Here is a 19,097-nt window from a genome sequence, read left to right as displayed (position 1 = left end):
CAACATGACGGAGTATAGCAGTAAACACAGCCAGAGCAAAGGAGCATGGGAAATCTGAAATGAAATGAAGGACAGTTGGACTGGACATGGATCTGTACGAGCTACCAAAGAACAAGTGGTCCATGAACACTGACATGTGGACCCACATGGAGGATCCAGACCTGATCCAGGGGGGAGGGGGTCAGCGCTATTTGGACCTGAAACTAATATACATGGTTTCATCAGGACTGACAACCAGGGTCCAAAACTAGGACCAGAACCAGCTGATCCAAAGGCTCCAAAACTAGGGCCCAGAACCAACTGATCCAAAGGCTCCAAAACTAGGACCCAGAACCAGGTGATCCAAAGGGTCCAAAACTAGGACCCAGAACCAGGTGATCCAAAGGGTCCAAAACTAGGGCCCAGAACCAGCTGATCCAAAGGGTCTAAAACTAGGGCCCAGAACCAGCTGATCCAAAGGGTCTAAAACTAGGGACCAGAACCAGCTGATCCAAAGGGTCCAAAACTAGCGCCCAGAACCAGCTGATCTAAAGGGTCTAAAACTAGGGCCCAGAACCAGCTGATCCAAAGGGTCTAAAACTAGGGACCAGAACCAGCTGATCCAAAGGGTCCAAAACTAGCGCCCAGAACCAGCTGATCCAAAGGCTCCAAAACAAGGGCCCAGAACCAGCTGATCCAAAGGCTCCAAAACTAGGACCAGAACCAGCTGATCCAAAGGCTCCAAAACTAGGACCCAGAACCAGCTGATCCAAAGGGTCTAAAACTAGGGACCAGAACCAGCTGATCCAAAGGGTCCAAAACTAGGACCAGAACCAGCTGATCCAAAGGCTCCAAAACTAGGACCAGAACCAGCTGATCCAAAGGCTCCAAAACTAGGGCCCAGAACCAGCTGATCCAAAGGCTCCAAAACTAGGACCCAGAACCAGCTGATCCAAAGGGTCCAAAACTAGGACCCAGAACCAGCTGATCCAAAGGGTCTAAAACTAGGGACCAGAACCAGCTGATCCAAAGGGTCCAAAACTAGGACCAGAACCAGCTGATCCAAAGGCTCCAAAACTAGGACCAGAACCAGCTGATCCAAAGGGTTTAAAACTAGGGCCCAGAACCAGCTGATCCAAAGGTCATTTCCAGTCCAGCGTGGACTGACCCCAGTGAATATATGCAGGATCTACTGGGACTGAGCAGATTTACTGAGTCTAGTTCAGATCCAGTCCTTTATCCAACACAGATACTACTGCTGTGGACCAGCAGGAGACAACTGGATTCTGGGAAATTAGCAGATTTACACCACCTGGTTTAAATTAACACATTATTCTGGTAATATTATGGCTTTATTGATGGAATATGACGACTTTAATCTCATAAATGAATGACAGTTTTGTTAAATTATGATTTATTTTTTATAACTATGACTTTCTTCTCATAACATTGTGATTCTTTTTGCATTCGACTTTATTCTCATAAAATTCCAGGTTTTATCTCCATATTTTATGACTTTCTTCTGGTAGTGACCAGTGTTTTTCTTTTCTTCTGTGGTCCTAATACTCCGTCGTAGCTTTATTCTCCAGTTCCTCCGTATTTGTAAAACTAGGTTGGCCTCAGTTTCAGTTCGTTTACTAATCATGTAGGAGCACAAGGTTCACAATCACAAAATGAGACAAAAACCAGGAAAGATCTGATCATGAAACTAAGAGCTGCACTAAGAAGGACCGTTAGCCAAAACAATAGGTCATTTCAGGTCTGATTGGACCCAAAAATACAGCATCAGTGAATGTTAGCTGACACCAAACAGGATCCACAGATCTAGGTTTGGTTTCCTGGGTTTGTGGATCCATCTCCTTCTCTTTTCTTTGTCTTTGGGTGTCTGTAAACGATAGCTCCCACTGCTTTAAGAACCTGAAAATACAATCAATCTCACAACAGCTCTGCCCATTTTTTATTCAATATTGTTCTTCAGTTTCAACAGGATTGAAGCCAACGCTGTCACTCATCTGCCTCTGTCTGACACTCAGTGGGCGGAGCCACAGTGACATCACATGCATACCGTGTATATATAAATACAGTCCTTAGTCAGAAAATTGCAGTGACATGTTGAAACTGGTAAAACCAGAAGTGTAAGTCTGAACTTGGACGTTCATATGTGTGTTGCTACAGGGCACAACATTGCAGATAGCAGAAAACGCCTTGTGTCCTCTGATCAGAACAAGAATCAGTTCCCAACAAAACAGTCAAGTCACTCAGAGCAGGAGTGGCCTGTAGGGACTAACTGGAGCTGGACTCATTTGTGTATCGGAGTGAAACCGACACCAAAGCCCATCGCTCACAGGGCGAGGGTGTAAACTCACGCTGTCAGAAAATCACTGATCTCAGTGTATGCTGAACCGTGCAGTGTAACAATGCAAGGATGGTGAAGCAGAAAAATTCACCAAGAACGTCTGAGTGTAGAGGCCAGAGGGATGTTTTCTGCACAAACACATGGACAGGACACAAAGATTTTCATGATGACGTGGGTCAGTGCAGATGGAGGAGTGGAACAAACAGGGATGTGTTGACGCACAGTGTGAGTTTGTGTTCAGTCAGAGAGAGTTTGAAGGTTTTTGATGAAAACAAGGCCGACACCTGTGGCTCGGTCCTGACGGTCAGAAAGAAACAAGCTCCTCAGGGACAGAAATACTCAAACCGAGAGAAACTGAAATTCTGCTTTTCACTTTTCATCTTCTCAAGGTTGTATCCATGTGCTTTCATGTGTTTTCAGAAACTGAATGAAAACTATTAAACTCCAGAGGCTAATGTAATGATACTGTCATTGCTGGTTTGAAAGGAAATTACAACACAATCATACACAGACATACTGTGAAGTACGTTGTAAATGCACCTTTGAATGATCATTAAATACATAAACACTTAATAATGAAGTATTCACCACAGGATTAAAATACATAGATAACAGGAGCAGGAAGAATAGGGCAGAGGCCAACGAAAACTGAAAATATAAGAACATTCTTACATCTCATGCATAAATGTAAAGGTAGTCTTGGATAAAACACTTGCCTGTACTGTCCTTGGCACATAAATATTTCTTATTTGCATTCCTGCAGCTGACTTTCCAAGACAGCTTTTCTAAGACTGGTCTACACTGCATATTCAGTCATTTTAACATCATCTGTACAGTAGGTAATAAAACTAAATGTAAAAGGATGTGCCTGAAATCAATAAGATGGCAATGAAACATGATGTGATCAGAATATTTCCACCTCATTAATAATAAGTGCAGTGCGGCTGCATGTGTACGACCACATCACAACCAAATCAGACACAGGTTTAATCTAAACCTGGTTTAGTTTCAAGTTTAGACTTTACAGAGTTCTGTTGTTACCTCAGCCAGGAGGTACTGTGATCACTTTGCTTTGTTTGTTTGTTTGCGTGTTAGTTTGTTAGTTATCAACTTTAGGGGAAAACTCTTCCACCCATAGTGGGCGACTGTGGCTCAGCTGGTAGAGCGGGTCGTCCATTGACCACATGTTGAAGTGTCCTTGAGCAAGACACTGACCCTAAATTGGTCCCAGTAGGGCCTGGCAGTGCCTTGCATGGCAGCAGCCACTACTGGTGTATGAGTGTGTGTGTGAATGGGTGAATGTGAGGAACTGTGAAGCGCTTTGGGCACCATTAAGGTGTAGAAAATGCACTATACCAGTTCAGTCCATTTCCCATCTTTCCCAAATCTTCCCACAGATAGACCTAGGCCCTGGGACCAACCCAGTCCATTTTGGTCCCAGTAGGCCAGAGTTCAAGGTCACAGCAAGGTCACAACATCTACAGTTTTCCATCTGTCATCATTGAGGGTTGCGTTCTCTGAACACTTGTTATTGGAGTGAAAGTTGAGCCTGGCAACGGTTCACACTTGATCTTGAGAGCAGGAGGTGATGAAACAGTAACTCAAAGTCCACTTAAGCAGCTTTTAGAGTTAAAACCCTTTCAGCTGTGACATTGAAGAAAACATGGTTTGGAAAAGTCTTGAATGTGCACAAACTAAAACTGGATTACCTGAGCCTGTTGAAGGACTGGTGCTGGTTTACAGGCTGAATTTGACTGTTACAGAGTGGATCATCTCCTCTATTACAATCATCAGTGTTTGATATTAACCACACTCCTATTGGATGTCTGCATCAGCCAATCAGTGGCTGCCTGGGACTTGGCTGTTATGTAATGTTGGCCTGTAGCAGTAGGATGCCCAGCCCTGTTGACAACAATACAGCTTTATTTCCAGTTCAGCTTTTATACCCTGAGTGAGATGGAGGTGAAGTCCCACCAGTCTGCTTTTCCTGTGTCTTTTCCTGGTTGTGTCTGACTCCATGTTTGTTTGTATCCCTGGAATCACCTCTAAAATGTCTCAGCATACACAGCAAATGCATGGTCTTGTGTTTTGACCCAACTGTCTAGAGTTTGTATCCCTACAGATTAGTCCATAAAGACCCAGTGCTACTGCTGTGGCAGTTCCCAAATATATTTTTCTCTATATTGAACCTTTATTGTAACATTATGCTCTGTATTTAGCATTTTTCTGTATAAATCATGTATTTTCCTATATTTAATCCACCGGTCATGGATATGTTCATTAAAGCTTAGAGTACAGTCCAAGTATATTCTATCACACAGATGTCAAACATGCGGCCTGGGGCCAAAACCGGCCCGCCAAAGGTTCCAATCCAGCCAGTGGGATGAATTTGCAAAGTGAAAGCAAGGGCATCGAACTCAAAAATAATATCATAATAACCTATATATAATGACAACACCAATCTCTTTCTTTTAGTGCAAAAAACATTAAATTATGAAAAAGTTTACACTAACAAACTATCTTTTAACGATAAAATGTGAATAACCTGAACAAATATGAACAACCTGAAATGTCTAAAGAAAATTCAATGGAATTTTAACAACATTTTTCCTGTTACTAAATGTTTTGTGTCTTTGTAGATCGGATCTGTAATGCATATGTAGAAATGATAAGTCGAGGCAAAATATTGATAAAATTGTAATTATATTTCTTAACAAATTCCATTTTTTTCAGGTTATTCACATCCTTTTTGTTTGGATAGTTTGTAAATGTAAATATTGGCATAATTCAGTGTTATTTTTTGCACTAAAACAGTTTGAAGTTGTCATTATTTATTGGTTATCATGCTATTATTTTACTGGTTCGGCCCACTTCAGATTCAATTGGACTGAATGTGGAACCTAGAAGAAAAAGAGTTTGACAGCCCTGTTCTATCACAAACAGAGAAAACTGAAAGTACATCATTAAAATAAAACAAGTGTGTCCATCCACTGTCACTGATCCAACTCCATGGGTTTTACTGATGAATCAGTGTTGTAGAAGATGACGGTGTTTCTGCGTTCAGTGCAGAGCCTCTGATCGTCCAAATGGGTCATATCTGACGACTATGAAAAGACGACAAACTGCATTTTACACCAATTATTTCAGTGTGTTGATAGATTTAGTGGATTAGAAGTTATTAAACATTTTAAATCAGCAGATGGTTTGGTTGCCAGTGGCTGTTTGGGTCTTTATGGGTTAAAATGTTTCCCATCTGTTAAATCTGTCTTCATGTCTGGGGTCTGATATGTTTTTAAAAATAGTAAAAAAAAACAACAACAAAAACAAACAAAAAATAAAACCCTGTTGTGTGAACCAGGGATACTTGAAAACATCTAATGTTCCTTGACAATCATCCATTTTTGTTCTGAAATGCAGAACTTGTTCTGCCCTTGCATCTGTTTTCCAGTGTTTAGGAGAGTTTATGAAACAGTATTTGCCTTGCTGTAGTTTGTGAACCCTGCAGTTGTGTGTTAATGTGGTATCTGTTTGCCTTTTATTATTATGCCTGTCAGTTGATTCTGTCGTGAAAAAAAAAACAGATGTTCGCTTTGACTGACAGTCATTTCTTCAACATGGAAACAGAGTTAGAAGTGTTTCTGTTCGTCTTGCCTCTGTATCTGTTGTGCAGGTAAATTCTTCATTTTATCATGAAACTGCATTCAAAGCAGATGAAGTACAGTTTAGGGAACGTGGGTATTTTCATGCCCAGTGCTCATGTGTGGTCTGGACATTAACACAACGGTCTTGTGTCGCATTTCTACTACGTGGTACCAGCTCGACTCGACTCGACTCGGCCTTTTTGCATTCCCATAATGAAAAAGGACCTGGAATCTGGTACCCGGTACTAGTTTTTTGGTATCACCTCCGCCGAGGTTCCAGGACTGGGGACCAGATACTAAAACATGACGTGTAAACACTGCAGACCACTGATTGGTCAGAGAGTCATCTCTGTGCCCCGCCCTTTTACTAAAAACAGATGCAGAAGTTGACAGTAAATATGTCAGTAGGTGAATCCACATGATGACAGCCCAGAAAACTACACTACAGTCTTTGGTGGCCGACGTAAAAATTCAGCATGAGTTTGACGAGACAACACGCAACGAGTGAGTTTATCAGCAACTCTGAGCAGACGACACAGAAGTAACGCACTGCATCGCTATGACGACCAGATACTGCAAAGTGGGTAGTATCCTGGAGTGGAAACGGTCTCCTGGAATAGGACCTGGTACCGGAGTGGAGCCGGTTCCACCTAGTGGAAATGTGGCATTGGTTTGATTCCAGCCCAGGGCCTTTCCCTTCCTCCCCTCTCTCTCTTCCAGTTTTATCATCAGTCCTTACTGCATCAAATGCCCAAAAGTAAAATGTAAATGTTTTAGTTTGGATACAGATACTGAGTCTGAACTGGCTCTGTCAACTTGACAAATATTCACTTATTCAATGCAATAACTTGAGTCCCAACAACTGTGACTTTGGTTTTCCATGATGAAAACTTCCTTTGAACTGTATGTGATTGTCACAATAAGGGCGTTTTCACACAGCGTACTCCAGTCCCCACCGTACTTAGATACGTTCACACCTTTCCTGCAGATGATGCGTTCACAAGCACGTACCGTGTTCCAGGGCCCAAACAGGAACTCTGTCGCAATCCAACAAACAAGGCAATAAGAGCCAATAAGAAGCAACAGGAGGCAATAAGAAGCAACAAGAGGCAACAAGATGCAACAAGAGGCGACAAGAAGCAACAAGAGGCAATAAAAGGCAATAAGAGGCAACAAGAAGCAACAAGAGGAAACAAGAAGCAACAAAAGGTAATAAGAGGCAATAAGAAGCAACAAGAAACAACAAGAGGCAATAACAAGCAACAAGAAGTAACAAGAGGCAATAAGAGGCAACAAGAAGCAACAAGAGGTAATATGAAGCAACAAGAGGCAACAAGAAGCAACAAGAGGCAATAAGAGGCAATAAGAAGAATAAGAGGCAACAAGAAGCAACAAAAGGCAATAAGAAGCAAGAAGAGGCAACAAGAGGCAGCATCTGGAGGAGTTATTCTGAGCTGAGCCGATGTGCTCTTATTATCTCCGCCAAGGAGATTCTGTTTTTCCAGGGTTTGTTTGTTTGTTGGTTGGTTGGTTGGTTGGTTAGCAACATAAGTGAAAAAGTTATGGATGGATTTTCATTAAATTTTCCGGAAATGTTGATACTGGCACAAGGAACAAATTATGAAATTTTGGTGGTGATTGGGGGGGGGGGGGGGGGGCTGACCTGCCTTGGCGGAGGTCTGCGCACTCCAAGTGGTTTTCTAGTGTTTATTCTTCAATGGACTTGATAACCAGATCTATAAGCAAATTCAACCAATTTAGCACATCTTATATTGAGGTTGTGATTAAAAATTAAAAGGTGTTGGTGCAACATTGAAAAAAATTCTATATTTATTTATTTATTTACACTGTATTTTTACATTCCACCCCTTGAAGCTTGTTACCTTGTAATATTAATGTCACAAAACTCAGAACTAATTAGTACAACAGACTTCATAACTATAACATATCACATTCCAATTTCCAAACATAGTCATCATGATTATAACATATCACATTCTAATTTTATAATGCTTAGGTTTTTATATATTCTTCAACTGTATAATTCTAACAACATTCATATCATTTGGAATTCTGATGAAGTGGAAAAACTCTGATTTCAAATTTGAAATCATGATGCCTAATTTAGTCAAGAGCATTTGTTTTCCCTCTTTTCCTCTTTCCTTTTGTTGTTGTCCAATATGACAAGATCTGAATATAAACCTGATCCTGTTCACTCATTGACATTTTGAAGGTTTGCATTTATTTCAACAATGGAAATAACATTTCTGTTCTACTTTGTGTTTCAGAGTGAAATCAGAGGAAGGATGCAGCTGTTTTTAAAAACCACAGCAATTCTTCTGCTGTTTGTCCAATATTTCCACTCGGCTTCGCTCCAGGAATCAACTGACCCTCCGCGGCGTACAATTGATAGCACTTGGTACCGTGACCCAGCCAAAAACAAAGCTGGGGGTCAAAATGAAGTCAGCGGATGGACGACAGAATATGGTCAGGGACCTGGAGAGACTAACATGGAGTCTGGTACTGATTATTCCAGTGGGATTGCGTCCGGCTCTATGGTGTACGAAACAGAGGAAGTGGCGACCGTGGAAGACCCAGCAAATCAAACATCTGAGAACACGACCACTAATGAAACAACTCAGCAGCCTGATGCTACTGTTTCTGCAACTGCACTTCCCAAAGACTTCAACCAAATGAACGAGACGGACGCAGATAAAGAGATTCAGAACTCAACGATGACAGCAACGACAATGATTCCTGACACCTCCACCGCTCACGTCAACCCCCAAAGCTCCAGCACCGAGTTCCAGTCCACCACCTCGGCACCGCAGAGTAACACTAAACAGCAATCCACAGTGGAACCAGATACTGGATTAAGTAATGATATGGGAACTACGACGACAGCAGCCGTGACAACCACAGCAGCAGAGACAACTGCACCGTCCTCTATGTCTTCTACATCTACAGCGTTTCCTTCTGAGACCAAGGAAACGATGGCCGCCACCACTACAGTGGCTCCGAGCACATCTGAGAAGGCCAACATTTCAGACAAAGGTTCAAGTCAAGGCAGCAGCTCAGAACGAGGTAATGAACCGGTTCAGGTGTCACAGTATCTGGAGCACAGGTCTGAGTGTCCTTCAGCCCAGAGAGCAGATATTTTGTCAGTATTATAGCATACATTTGGCATTTTTGGCTTTCTTTTGGCATTCTGAAAACCTTTAGGCTTAACTATGGTTTGACTAAGGTTCTCCATAATAGATGTGGAGGAACCAGCAGAACATGTCTGAGTTCTGGCATATGTCTGCTGAACCAAAAGACTGGGCAAAGAGCGGGATCAAGTATAGGGATGGTATGGCATGTTTATGGCAAACCAGAAGACTGACTAAAGAGCGGCAACATCTTATTCCATATATGGATGTGTTTTGGCATATTTCTGTAAAGCCTAAACACTGCACAAAGAGCAGGAATTTCCACCCAGAAGAAAACCCACTTCATTTTAAAAGCATGATCAACACAAATTTGGGGTGAATTTTGGCTTCCTTTTGGCCTCTCTTTGGGTCAGTTTTGGCTACTTTTTGGCTGGATTATGGGGATTTGGGGCTTTTCTGGGACAATTATGGCTATATTTTGGAAGTCTGCAATTACTTTTGGGTGAATTTTGGCTTCCTTCTGGTTTGATTTTGGCTTGCCTATTTTGGGCCATTTAGGGCCCATACATCTGCCCAGAACTTTGCCAAATAGCATGCCAGTTTTGGGCCAGATTTAAGCCATAATGATTTTGCTACCTGGGAGGTATCAGGATGGCACTGGACGGACGAGTACGAGCAGTCAAACGAACACCTGGGTTGAATTCAAAACCTCTACATCAGGGGTGTCAAACTCATTTTTTTCTGGGGGCCACATTCAGCTCAATTTAATCTGCAGAGGGCTGGACCAGTAAAATAATAGCATGATAGCCAATAAATAATGACAACTCCAAATTGTTTAAGTGCAAAAAAAGAACGTTCAACAAGTGTTCAGAGAACGTAAACCTCCGCCAAGCACCCCGAACGATCTGCATGTGTGGATCAACTATTTCTTTTTAAACTATGGATGTGCAAAACAAATTTCACAATATTTCACGAATTGCATTTTTTTATGATTTTTTGAAAATGGTGCATAAAAAATAACAAAAGTCAACAGAGCATAACGGAAGAGAAATGGAGCGGAACGATATTTTGTACAAAGTTGAAGCTTGGTCCCAGTCATGTGTCTGTCCAATTAGATTCAATTCCAATCAATATTAGTTAAGTTCTAATTTTAAATGTGTGGTAAATGGGATTTTCAGTGTTCAGTGTAAATGTCCACAGAGTCCACATTCCACAGTGGATGTGGACAATTTAGTTCCAGATACAAGATTTTGTTCTAAGCTACGGGTGGATCCAATTGGAGGCTAATCGGAGTCATTTAGAATTTTGGAAAATGTCTCAATGATGACAGATGGAAAACTGTAGATGTTGTGACCTTGCTGTGACCTTGAACTTTGTCCTACTGGGACCAAAATGGAATGGGTTGGTCCCAGGGCCTAGGCCTATCTGTGGGAAGATTTGGGAAAGAGGGGTGGAAGAGTTTTCCGCTAAAGATGCTAACAAACAAACAAATAAACAAACAAACAAATACAAAGCAAAGGGATCACAATACCTCCTGGCGAAGGTAATTATACCAATATTTACATTTACAAACTATCCAAACAAAAAGGATGTGAATAACCTGAAAAATGAAATTTGTTAAGAAATGTAAGTACAATTTTATCAATGCTATGCCTCGACTTATCATTTATACATGTTCATTACAGATCAGACCTACAAAGGCACAAAACATTTAGTAACAGGCAAAATATTTTAAAAATTGCACTTATTTTTGTGTAGACATTTCAGGTTGTTCATATTTGTTCAGGTTATTCACATTTTATTGTTAAAGGATAGTTTGTTAATGTAAATATTTTCATAATGTAATGTTTTTTGCACTAAATCAAAGAGAAAAAATAGGTGTTGTCATTATTTATAGGTTATTCTGATATTATTTTTGAGTTTGATGCCCTAACTTGCACTTTGTAAATTCATCCTGTGGGCCAGATTGGGACCTTTGGTGGGCCGGTTTTGGCCCCCGGGCCGCATGTTTGACACCTGTGGTCTAAATGAAGTTTGACAGTTATCGGAATATTTCAGGGAAGCAGGCACATCGTCATTAATAATCACCTTTTATTCAGTAACACTATACAAATCGCCCAAGAGCACATATTACTGTTGTGTCTTTTTTACACCCTTTCCCTGACCCACATTCGCCTGCATCTGTTTTCCCACTGGCAGAGGACAAATAGCCCTTCTGTCAATGGAAAAGGTTGGGTTGGGTTTCAGGTGCTATCGATGTGACAGCTATGAGTGAAGGGGTCTATTACAACCACCTTCTCAGTGGACACAATGAAAGCCTGTTTTCAAGGGGAAAAGGCTGAAAGAGGCGTTCGGGGACTCAGGTCACAGATACTTGTGCTGCCTCTGTGCAGGGGCGTGAGACTAGTCTGGGGTATCAGGCACAAAATCAAAGAGATACCACTGGAATAGGCAGCCTGTCATTAAAACAGAGTACATTCCATCTGTGTGTCCATCTACTTATCACTTAAGGCAGGGGTGACGAATAGAGCTGCTTGATTATAGAAAAATAACAATAATCACAATTATTTTAGCAATAGTTGAAATCACAATTATTAAAAATGATTATTTGTTAACCTTAAAGTAGTTTATTTTTTTTCTTGCAAAACAATGTAAAATATACTCTTTAAACATAAATAAAGCTTTTAAACACTAAAACAAAGTATGTTCACTTAAGTATACTGTAAATTCAACTGTTTCCTTTTGTAACAAATAGTGCACTGGAATTCAACTGCTATAGACTTGCCATAGAACTGTATCAATAATAACTAGAAGCACTCGGAGAGCGCAGACCTCCGCCAAGGCTGATCAGTGCCCCCCCCCCGTGGCCCCCCCCCACGCCAAGGAGGTTATGTTTTTGCCAGGGTTTGTTTGTTTGTTTGTCTGTCTGTCTGTTTGTCTGTCTGTTAGTGTGCAACATAACTCAAAAAGTTATGGACAGATTTTGATGAAATTTTCAGGGTTTGTTGGAACCCCCCACCCCCGATCACCACCAAAATTTAATCATTTCTTCCTTATCCCATTTCCAACAAACCCTGAAAATTTCATCAAAATCTGTCCATAACTTTTTGAGTTATGTTGCACACTAACGGACAGACAAACAAACAAACAAACCCCAGCAAAAACATAACCTCCTTAGCGGAGGTAATAATAATAATAAAAAAAACTCACATAAAGTGCAAATTTTAAATTCAAGTATGTTCAGTGTAGTAGCAGCTGGTGTAAAATGATGTGTTGAAGGTCAAACCTGGCGTTTGTCCAGTGTTTTCAGCATTTGTCTGCAGCCCCAGTTGTCAGTGGTGTTCATGGAGCACACACCTTTAACCAGGTCGTGGACAGTGGACTCTGTTTTTCTTTTGGTGTCTCTGATGTTGATGAGTGAGGAGTTGCAGCGTAAAGAGATTCAGAGATTGAAGATTGCATTGTGGACGAAGTTGTAGACGGAGTTGTTTTTTTTTGTGTTTTGGTTTTTCATCAGATTATCCTAAAGGTGGCGGTGGTTCAACTTCAGATGGTTTAAAGGTTTGTTGTGTTAGCGGTCGGTGCGGACACAACTACCAAACACTTTTTCCACGTGATGTGTTTTTGTTCTTCGTCTTCTTCATCAAACCCAAAGTGATTCCATCCAGTTGAACTGGACTTGTGTTTTTTGTTCACCAAGTGCTTCTGCTGGGATTCTCCTGCCATTTTCCCAGACCGCTGGGTACAGCTGTCCTGGTGGGGTGGACCTGCCGGCTAGCTGTTAGCTGGAGCTTAGAGGGGGCGGGGCCCAGCAGCTCATGGTACCTTGCGTGTTCGTGAATTAAAACAACTCAACATTAATAATCTTTTTTTCTTGATTACATAATTTTGTAATCATTGAGTGTAATAATGGAAATTGTAATTGAATTTCAATTAATTGCACAGTCCTAGTGTCAAACTCATGTTAGTTCAGTTCCACATTCAGTTAAATTTGATCTGCAGTGGGCTGAACCAGTAAAATAATAACATAATACATAAATAATGTCAACTCCAAACTTTTCTCTATATTTTAGAGTGAAAAGAGTAAATTTACATGATGAAAAGGTTAACATCTACAAACTATCCTTTCAAAAGATGTGAATAACATGAACAAACTGAAAAAATAAGTGTAATTTTAACAATATTCTGCCTCAGTTTATCATTTCCACATGTACATTAGAACTTACAGATCATAGTGGATCTACAAACACACAAAACATTTAATAACAGGAAGAATCTTGTTAAAATTGTACTTACTTCTCTTAAGACATTTCAGGTTGTTCATATTTGTTCAGTTTATTCACATTTTTTTGCAAAATTCTACTTGGTTTTAGTGTAAATACAAGAAAATATTGACATTTATAAGGAGAAAAATTTGGAGTTGTCATTATTTCTTTATTATTATGATCGTATTTTCCTGGTCTGACCCACTGCAGATTGAATTGTTCTGAATGTGGAACCTGAACTAAAAGGATCGTTAGTATCTTAGCAGAATTTTTGTATTTCACAAATTCATCCCCAGGGCCGGACTGGACCCTTTGGAGGGCCGGATATGGGCCCCGGGACGTATGTTTGACGCCTGTGACTTAAGGCTTCATTATCCACAGTGAATGTAGTCCAGATGTTAATATATTATTACGTACAGGAACTGAATGGACGATATGTTCTACTTATAAAGCCATCCGATGTGTTATGTAACCCATTAGTATGGTAACTCTGTCATCAGTCATCACAATTCTGAGAAGCTGTTGCCATTATTTTAAGTCTTTACTTTGACATTGTGTAATATTTAAAGGATTCTCAATATTTACAGATTTTTTTTCCCTTTATTTTCAAGTTTTTGAAGTTTCTCATGATTTAAAAAATATATATTCTTGATATTTCAAAATATCAAGACATTGTTTTCGGATAGTTACTTGTTATTTTGAAAGATCTATCAGAAATGATCAGAATCTAAATTGAATTTAAAAAATATTTCTTATGTTGTGTATATTCTCATTATTGTCATTGTTTTTAAATTAAGTCATTATTTTGAGGTTTTTTATTTAGTTTCATTAATTTCATTTTTGTTATTGAGTTCTGAATGTCATTTCGAGAAACTATATATTTATTTTAAAATATTCAGTCAATACTTTTGATTGTTTTGATTATTCTGAATATTCTGATGTTTCTCATTATTTTGAAACAAGTCATTATTTTTTAGAAGGGGTTTCATCATTTGGGTTTTTATTCACATTATTTTGATAAATGTATCTTTATTTTGAAATATTTAATCATAGTAAGAAAAATTATTTTGAGACTGTTTCTTAACATTCTGAGAAAATATTTATTTAATATAATAATATTTATGTAATTTTAAGAAAGAATTATGAGATACTCAGTCATTATTTGACTTAAAGGGGTTTTTCATCACAATGGTGATATGAGCTTACATATATATTATTATTTACTACTTTAGACATTAGTATCCTCAAACACGAGATGTAATCTGGAGATCCCATTAAATATAAAACCATAGGTTTTGGTTCCATGTCAGAGAAATACATGAACAGAAAACACAGTAGAAGCACAAACACAACATCTGTTAGTATCAGTCTGACAGTGAACTGCTTCCAGTCAGATATGTGGCTGAGTTTAATACTGGGAATACATGAATAAAAACAGAGGGATAAAGTCCTTCAGGGAGCAGGAACGGTGTTGGGATTAAAATAAAACTCACATCTCATCCACAGATGTGACAGCAGGACATAACACTAACAGATGTTGGCAATGAACAGTGGGAAAACAGTTGTGAAACTGAGCAACAGAGAAAGAAAAAAACTGTTGCACAGGCTGAGTGTGAACGAACACAGCGTCAAACGTAAAACCACACAGAGACGAACACAGATAAACATGAATACCAGGAAACTTTACCTCTGTTCACATCAGTAAAGAAGAACAGCACTCGGAGAGTGCAGACCTCCACCAAGAGAGATCTGCCCCCCACCCTTTATTTTGTTCATTATTTTCTTCATTTTTCTTCATTTTGTTTCATATTTTCTTCATTTTTCTTCATTTTCTTCATTATTTTCCTAATTTTTATTCATTGTGTTTGTATATTCATTTTTCTTAATTTTGTTCAATATTTATATTTTCTTCATTTTTGTGCATTTTGTTCATTATTTTCTTCATTTGTGTTCATTTAATTTTTATTTTCTTCATTTTTGTGCATTTTGTTCATTATTTCCTTGATTTACGTTCATTTAATTTTTTTTTTCTTCATTTTTGTGCATTTTGTTCATTATTTCCTTCATTTACGTTAATTTAATTTTTTATTTTTTCTTCATTTTTGTGCATTTTGTTCATTATTTTCTTTATTTGTGTTCATTCTGATGATGTGAGTCCACTCCTCCTTCTGATTGGACCAAACCCCCCCCCCCCCCCCCCCCCCCCCCCCGATCACCACCAAAATGTTATCATTTCTTCCTTGTGCCAGTATCAACATTTCCTGAAAATTTCATGAAAATCCGTCCGTAACTTTTTGAGTTATCTTGCTAATAAAAAACAAACAAACAAACAAACAAACGCATGCACGCAGACAAAGCAAAGCGATCACAGTGCCTCCTGGTGGAGGGAATAAACCCACTGATTCTGTTCCAACGTCGAGGCTCAGTCAACATGAGTCTGGTTTTTCATTTACATTTTTCTCTCTTCAAATGCGTAACTTATGTTCGCACCAGTGTTTTAACCTTAGTGAAAACAGAACAGACTTTTGGAAACACCTCTGACCCTATTTTAGAATCTCCAGGGCAGTGTTGTCGAGTAGAAGGACAGAAAAGGTGACACAGAACCTACACTGATATTTCCCAGAAATATCCTTCGATTGAAACAGAATCATCCAGAAACAAAGCCAGTTTTCCACCATCTGGCACTGAAATAAACTCTCAAAAAGTTCCACAGTTTTGTCTTTTTTCCTCTTCTTGCTGTTGTTCACACTTTGTTACTGTCAACCAACTTATAATGATGCAAAGTGAAGCTCATTTTTATTCAATGGCATCAGCAGAACTAGACTAAACCTCACCGTTCTGGACTTAAAGCTGCTTTTAAAACTGCATCAGTTTAAATCTGTGGTGTCAGTCTTTATCCTTCCTTCATTCGTCACATCACTTTCACAAAAACACTTCAATAGAACTAGACAACCAGCTGTTAATCCAATATGGACCCTGAATTCTAGGTGATTCTGTCCTTATTGTGTCTGTTCACAGCTGTTGTGTAGTTAAATTCTACTTTTTATCATGAAACAAATGGGGATGGGAATCGATAAGAATTTAATGATTCCGATTCCATTATTGATTTTGCTTATTGATCCGGTTCCTTATGGATTCTCTTATCAATTCTCATTGGGTGAGGAAATAAAAGAGTACAAACGGGTGTGTTTGCATTAAATAAATTTAAGTAAGTAAGTAAATTTTATTGATAGAGCACTTTTCACAGACAGAGTCACAAAGTGCTTTGCAGAGCAAAAAATGAATAAAACAGTACAAATAAAATACAATTAAAATACCAGTAAAACACAATAAAATACAATTAAAATACCAGTAAAACACAATAAAATACAATTAAAAACAGTTCAAATATGATAAATACATAAAGTACAGTCAGTTTGTGGTGACCCTGAGTCAGGTGGGAAATTCCAAAGCCTGTTTGAACAGGACTGTTTGGAGTGGTTTTTTCAAACTCTCTCCAGAGTCCATGGACCGTAAGTGTAGAAGCAGCTCATTCCACAGACGTGGTGCCACAGCTTTAAAGGAACTGTCACCGTGTGTGCTGAAACAGGTGTGTGGAACCATCAGCAGGTGTGTGGAACCATCAGCAGGTGTGTGGAACCATCAGCAGGTGCTGTTCTGAAGACCTCAGGCTACGAGCCCAGCTGTAGGGCTGGACCAGGGAAGCAGTGTGTGCAGAGGCCTGGACATGGAGAGCCCGGAAAGTTAGCACCAGAATTTGGAAATGAAAACGATACAAAATAGAGAGCCAGTGGAGAGATTTAAGAACTGTCTTTTATATTTCCATCTCTGTACAGAAAATGTAACATATACTGTATGTACAAATAATAAGAACAGATGATGCTGGGCCCAGTTTTTTTTTTTTTTGGGGGGGGGGGGGGGGGGGGGAGTGAAAGTGAAACTCCAGACTCTTTACTAATTCCTCTATTCCTGCATTTCCACTACATGGAACCTTTCCACTCTGCTCGTCTCTTGTTGTTGTGCACCTCATTTCCTTTCCCCTACCTTCAGAAACTTGTATTTGAGGGGGTACGACGTTTGTTGCCCGCACCGGATCCGGAACTGGGCCCAGATGATGGTCTGGTGTTCACTCTGTTAGATTCACAAGCACCGCTGAGTAGAGAATCAAATACATGACAGTCCTGTAAATGAATCACATGTGGACAAATGTTTGAGCAGATTGGAGGGATTCCACCTTTAGAAGAAATGGAAGCTTTGACAGAGTTCAAGTGGACCTGGTGTGGTCTGTTTAGACCTGGTGTGGTCTGTTTGGACCTGGTGTGGTCTGTTTGGACCTGGTGTGGTCTGTTTAGACCTGGTGTGGTCTGGTTAGACCTGGTGTGGTCTGTTTGGACCTGGTGTGGTCTGTTTGGACCTGGTGTGGTCTGGTTAGACCTGGTGTGGTCTGGTTAGACCTGGTGTGGTCTGTTTGGACCTGGTGTGGTCTGTTTGGACCTGGTGTGGTCTGGTTAGACCTGGTGTGGTCTGTTTGGACCTGGTGTGGTCTGTTTCTGCCTCAACACCATGTTGTCTACATTCTGACCAAAACAATGCCGCGTACACATGACGTCATCGCGCATGCACAATGAAGGTGGAGTCGATCAGCAGAATCCTTAAGCAGGCAGACAAATGATTCCAAGGAATCGAGCTACTGGGATCCAGTTCTCAAAAAAAACGGTTCTCGATTCCCATCCCTAGATACAAATCAGTACTTTAACAACAGCTGAACTGTTTTTGAAGTATTTTTGATCGTTGCTGCATCCCTCGTTCATGTGAAATACATTCTAACCCTGATGGAAAGACATTGTTTCTGAGACTTTTCTGAAACACTAGTGGATGCAGATAGTTTCACTTAAAAGTGCTGTTTAAAAATGAAAACACATGAGTGTGGAAGTAAACATACACACTCAACAAGGCTGTGATGACCTCCTGTTCTGTGTGAATGTCAATCACTGACTAATATTTAACTAAAAACATAAATCTGAGCGTAAACCAAACAATAGAATCATTCTCACCTGCTTCAGTGGTTTGTTTTCTGAGTAAGAACAAAACTAAAATAAATACCTTATGTTGTGACTTCCAAAAGAATGAAGCAGAATGTAGTTGTATAAAACCAGCATGGAAATAATACAAGTGCAGAGTTTCAGCTGAACTCGCCCCAGGTTAGGGGTAAATTGATCCCAGCAAGTGGGTAAATTGAGCCATTTGTAGATAAATGGAGGCGTTGAATAATTTATGTGTGAGTCCTGACAAAAACAAATACAGTCGAAGGATATTGAAAACAATTCCATCACTTTGAAACTGTCTTTTTTTCCAACTGTTCAACAAGCTTGGACAATTGTGCTCAAAGCATGAGCTTGTCGGTATTTTTCCACAGTGATAGTTTACATTATTTAAGTCCTGATCCAGTCCTACAACCTCAGAGAAGAAATGGTTGGAATAGTGTTGAAAAGGAACGTAGCGATTAGATTAAAGTGTGTAATTTGAGCTTTAATTCAAAAGGGTTTGGCAAAAATGTATATTATAGAAGCCAAGTGGCCTCTGTGTGTGTGTGTGTATTTATGTGTGTGTATTTATGTGTGTGTGTCAAGGTTATTATCGTTAACGAAAACTAACGAAATGACGAAAACTAGAATTGTAAAAACATTTTCATTAATGGAAATAAATA

General features: G+C 39.7%; 1 protein-coding gene across 1 annotated transcript in view; it reads left to right on the top strand.

Annotated features, from left to right (window-relative positions):
* LOC115439361 (mucin-15) overlaps window positions 1-19,097 on the top strand; it is a 59,094-nt gene that overhangs the window by 23,270 nt on the left and 16,727 nt on the right. Inside the window, exon 2 of the mRNA XM_030163200.1 lies at window positions 8,265-9,060. Coding sequence (XP_030019060.1) covers window positions 8,283-9,060 — 778 coding nt within the window. The 5' untranslated portion in view covers window positions 8,265-8,282. The remainder of the gene's footprint in view (window positions 1-8,264; window positions 9,061-19,097) is intronic.

Source organism: Sphaeramia orbicularis, chromosome 3 (assembly GCF_902148855.1).
Source record: "Sphaeramia orbicularis chromosome 3, fSphaOr1.1, whole genome shotgun sequence".
NCBI classification, from domain to species: domain Eukaryota; kingdom Metazoa; phylum Chordata; class Actinopteri; order Kurtiformes; family Apogonidae; genus Sphaeramia; species Sphaeramia orbicularis.
Note: the sequence above shows the minus strand (reverse complement) of the source record. Positions and strands in the feature narration are given on the sequence as shown.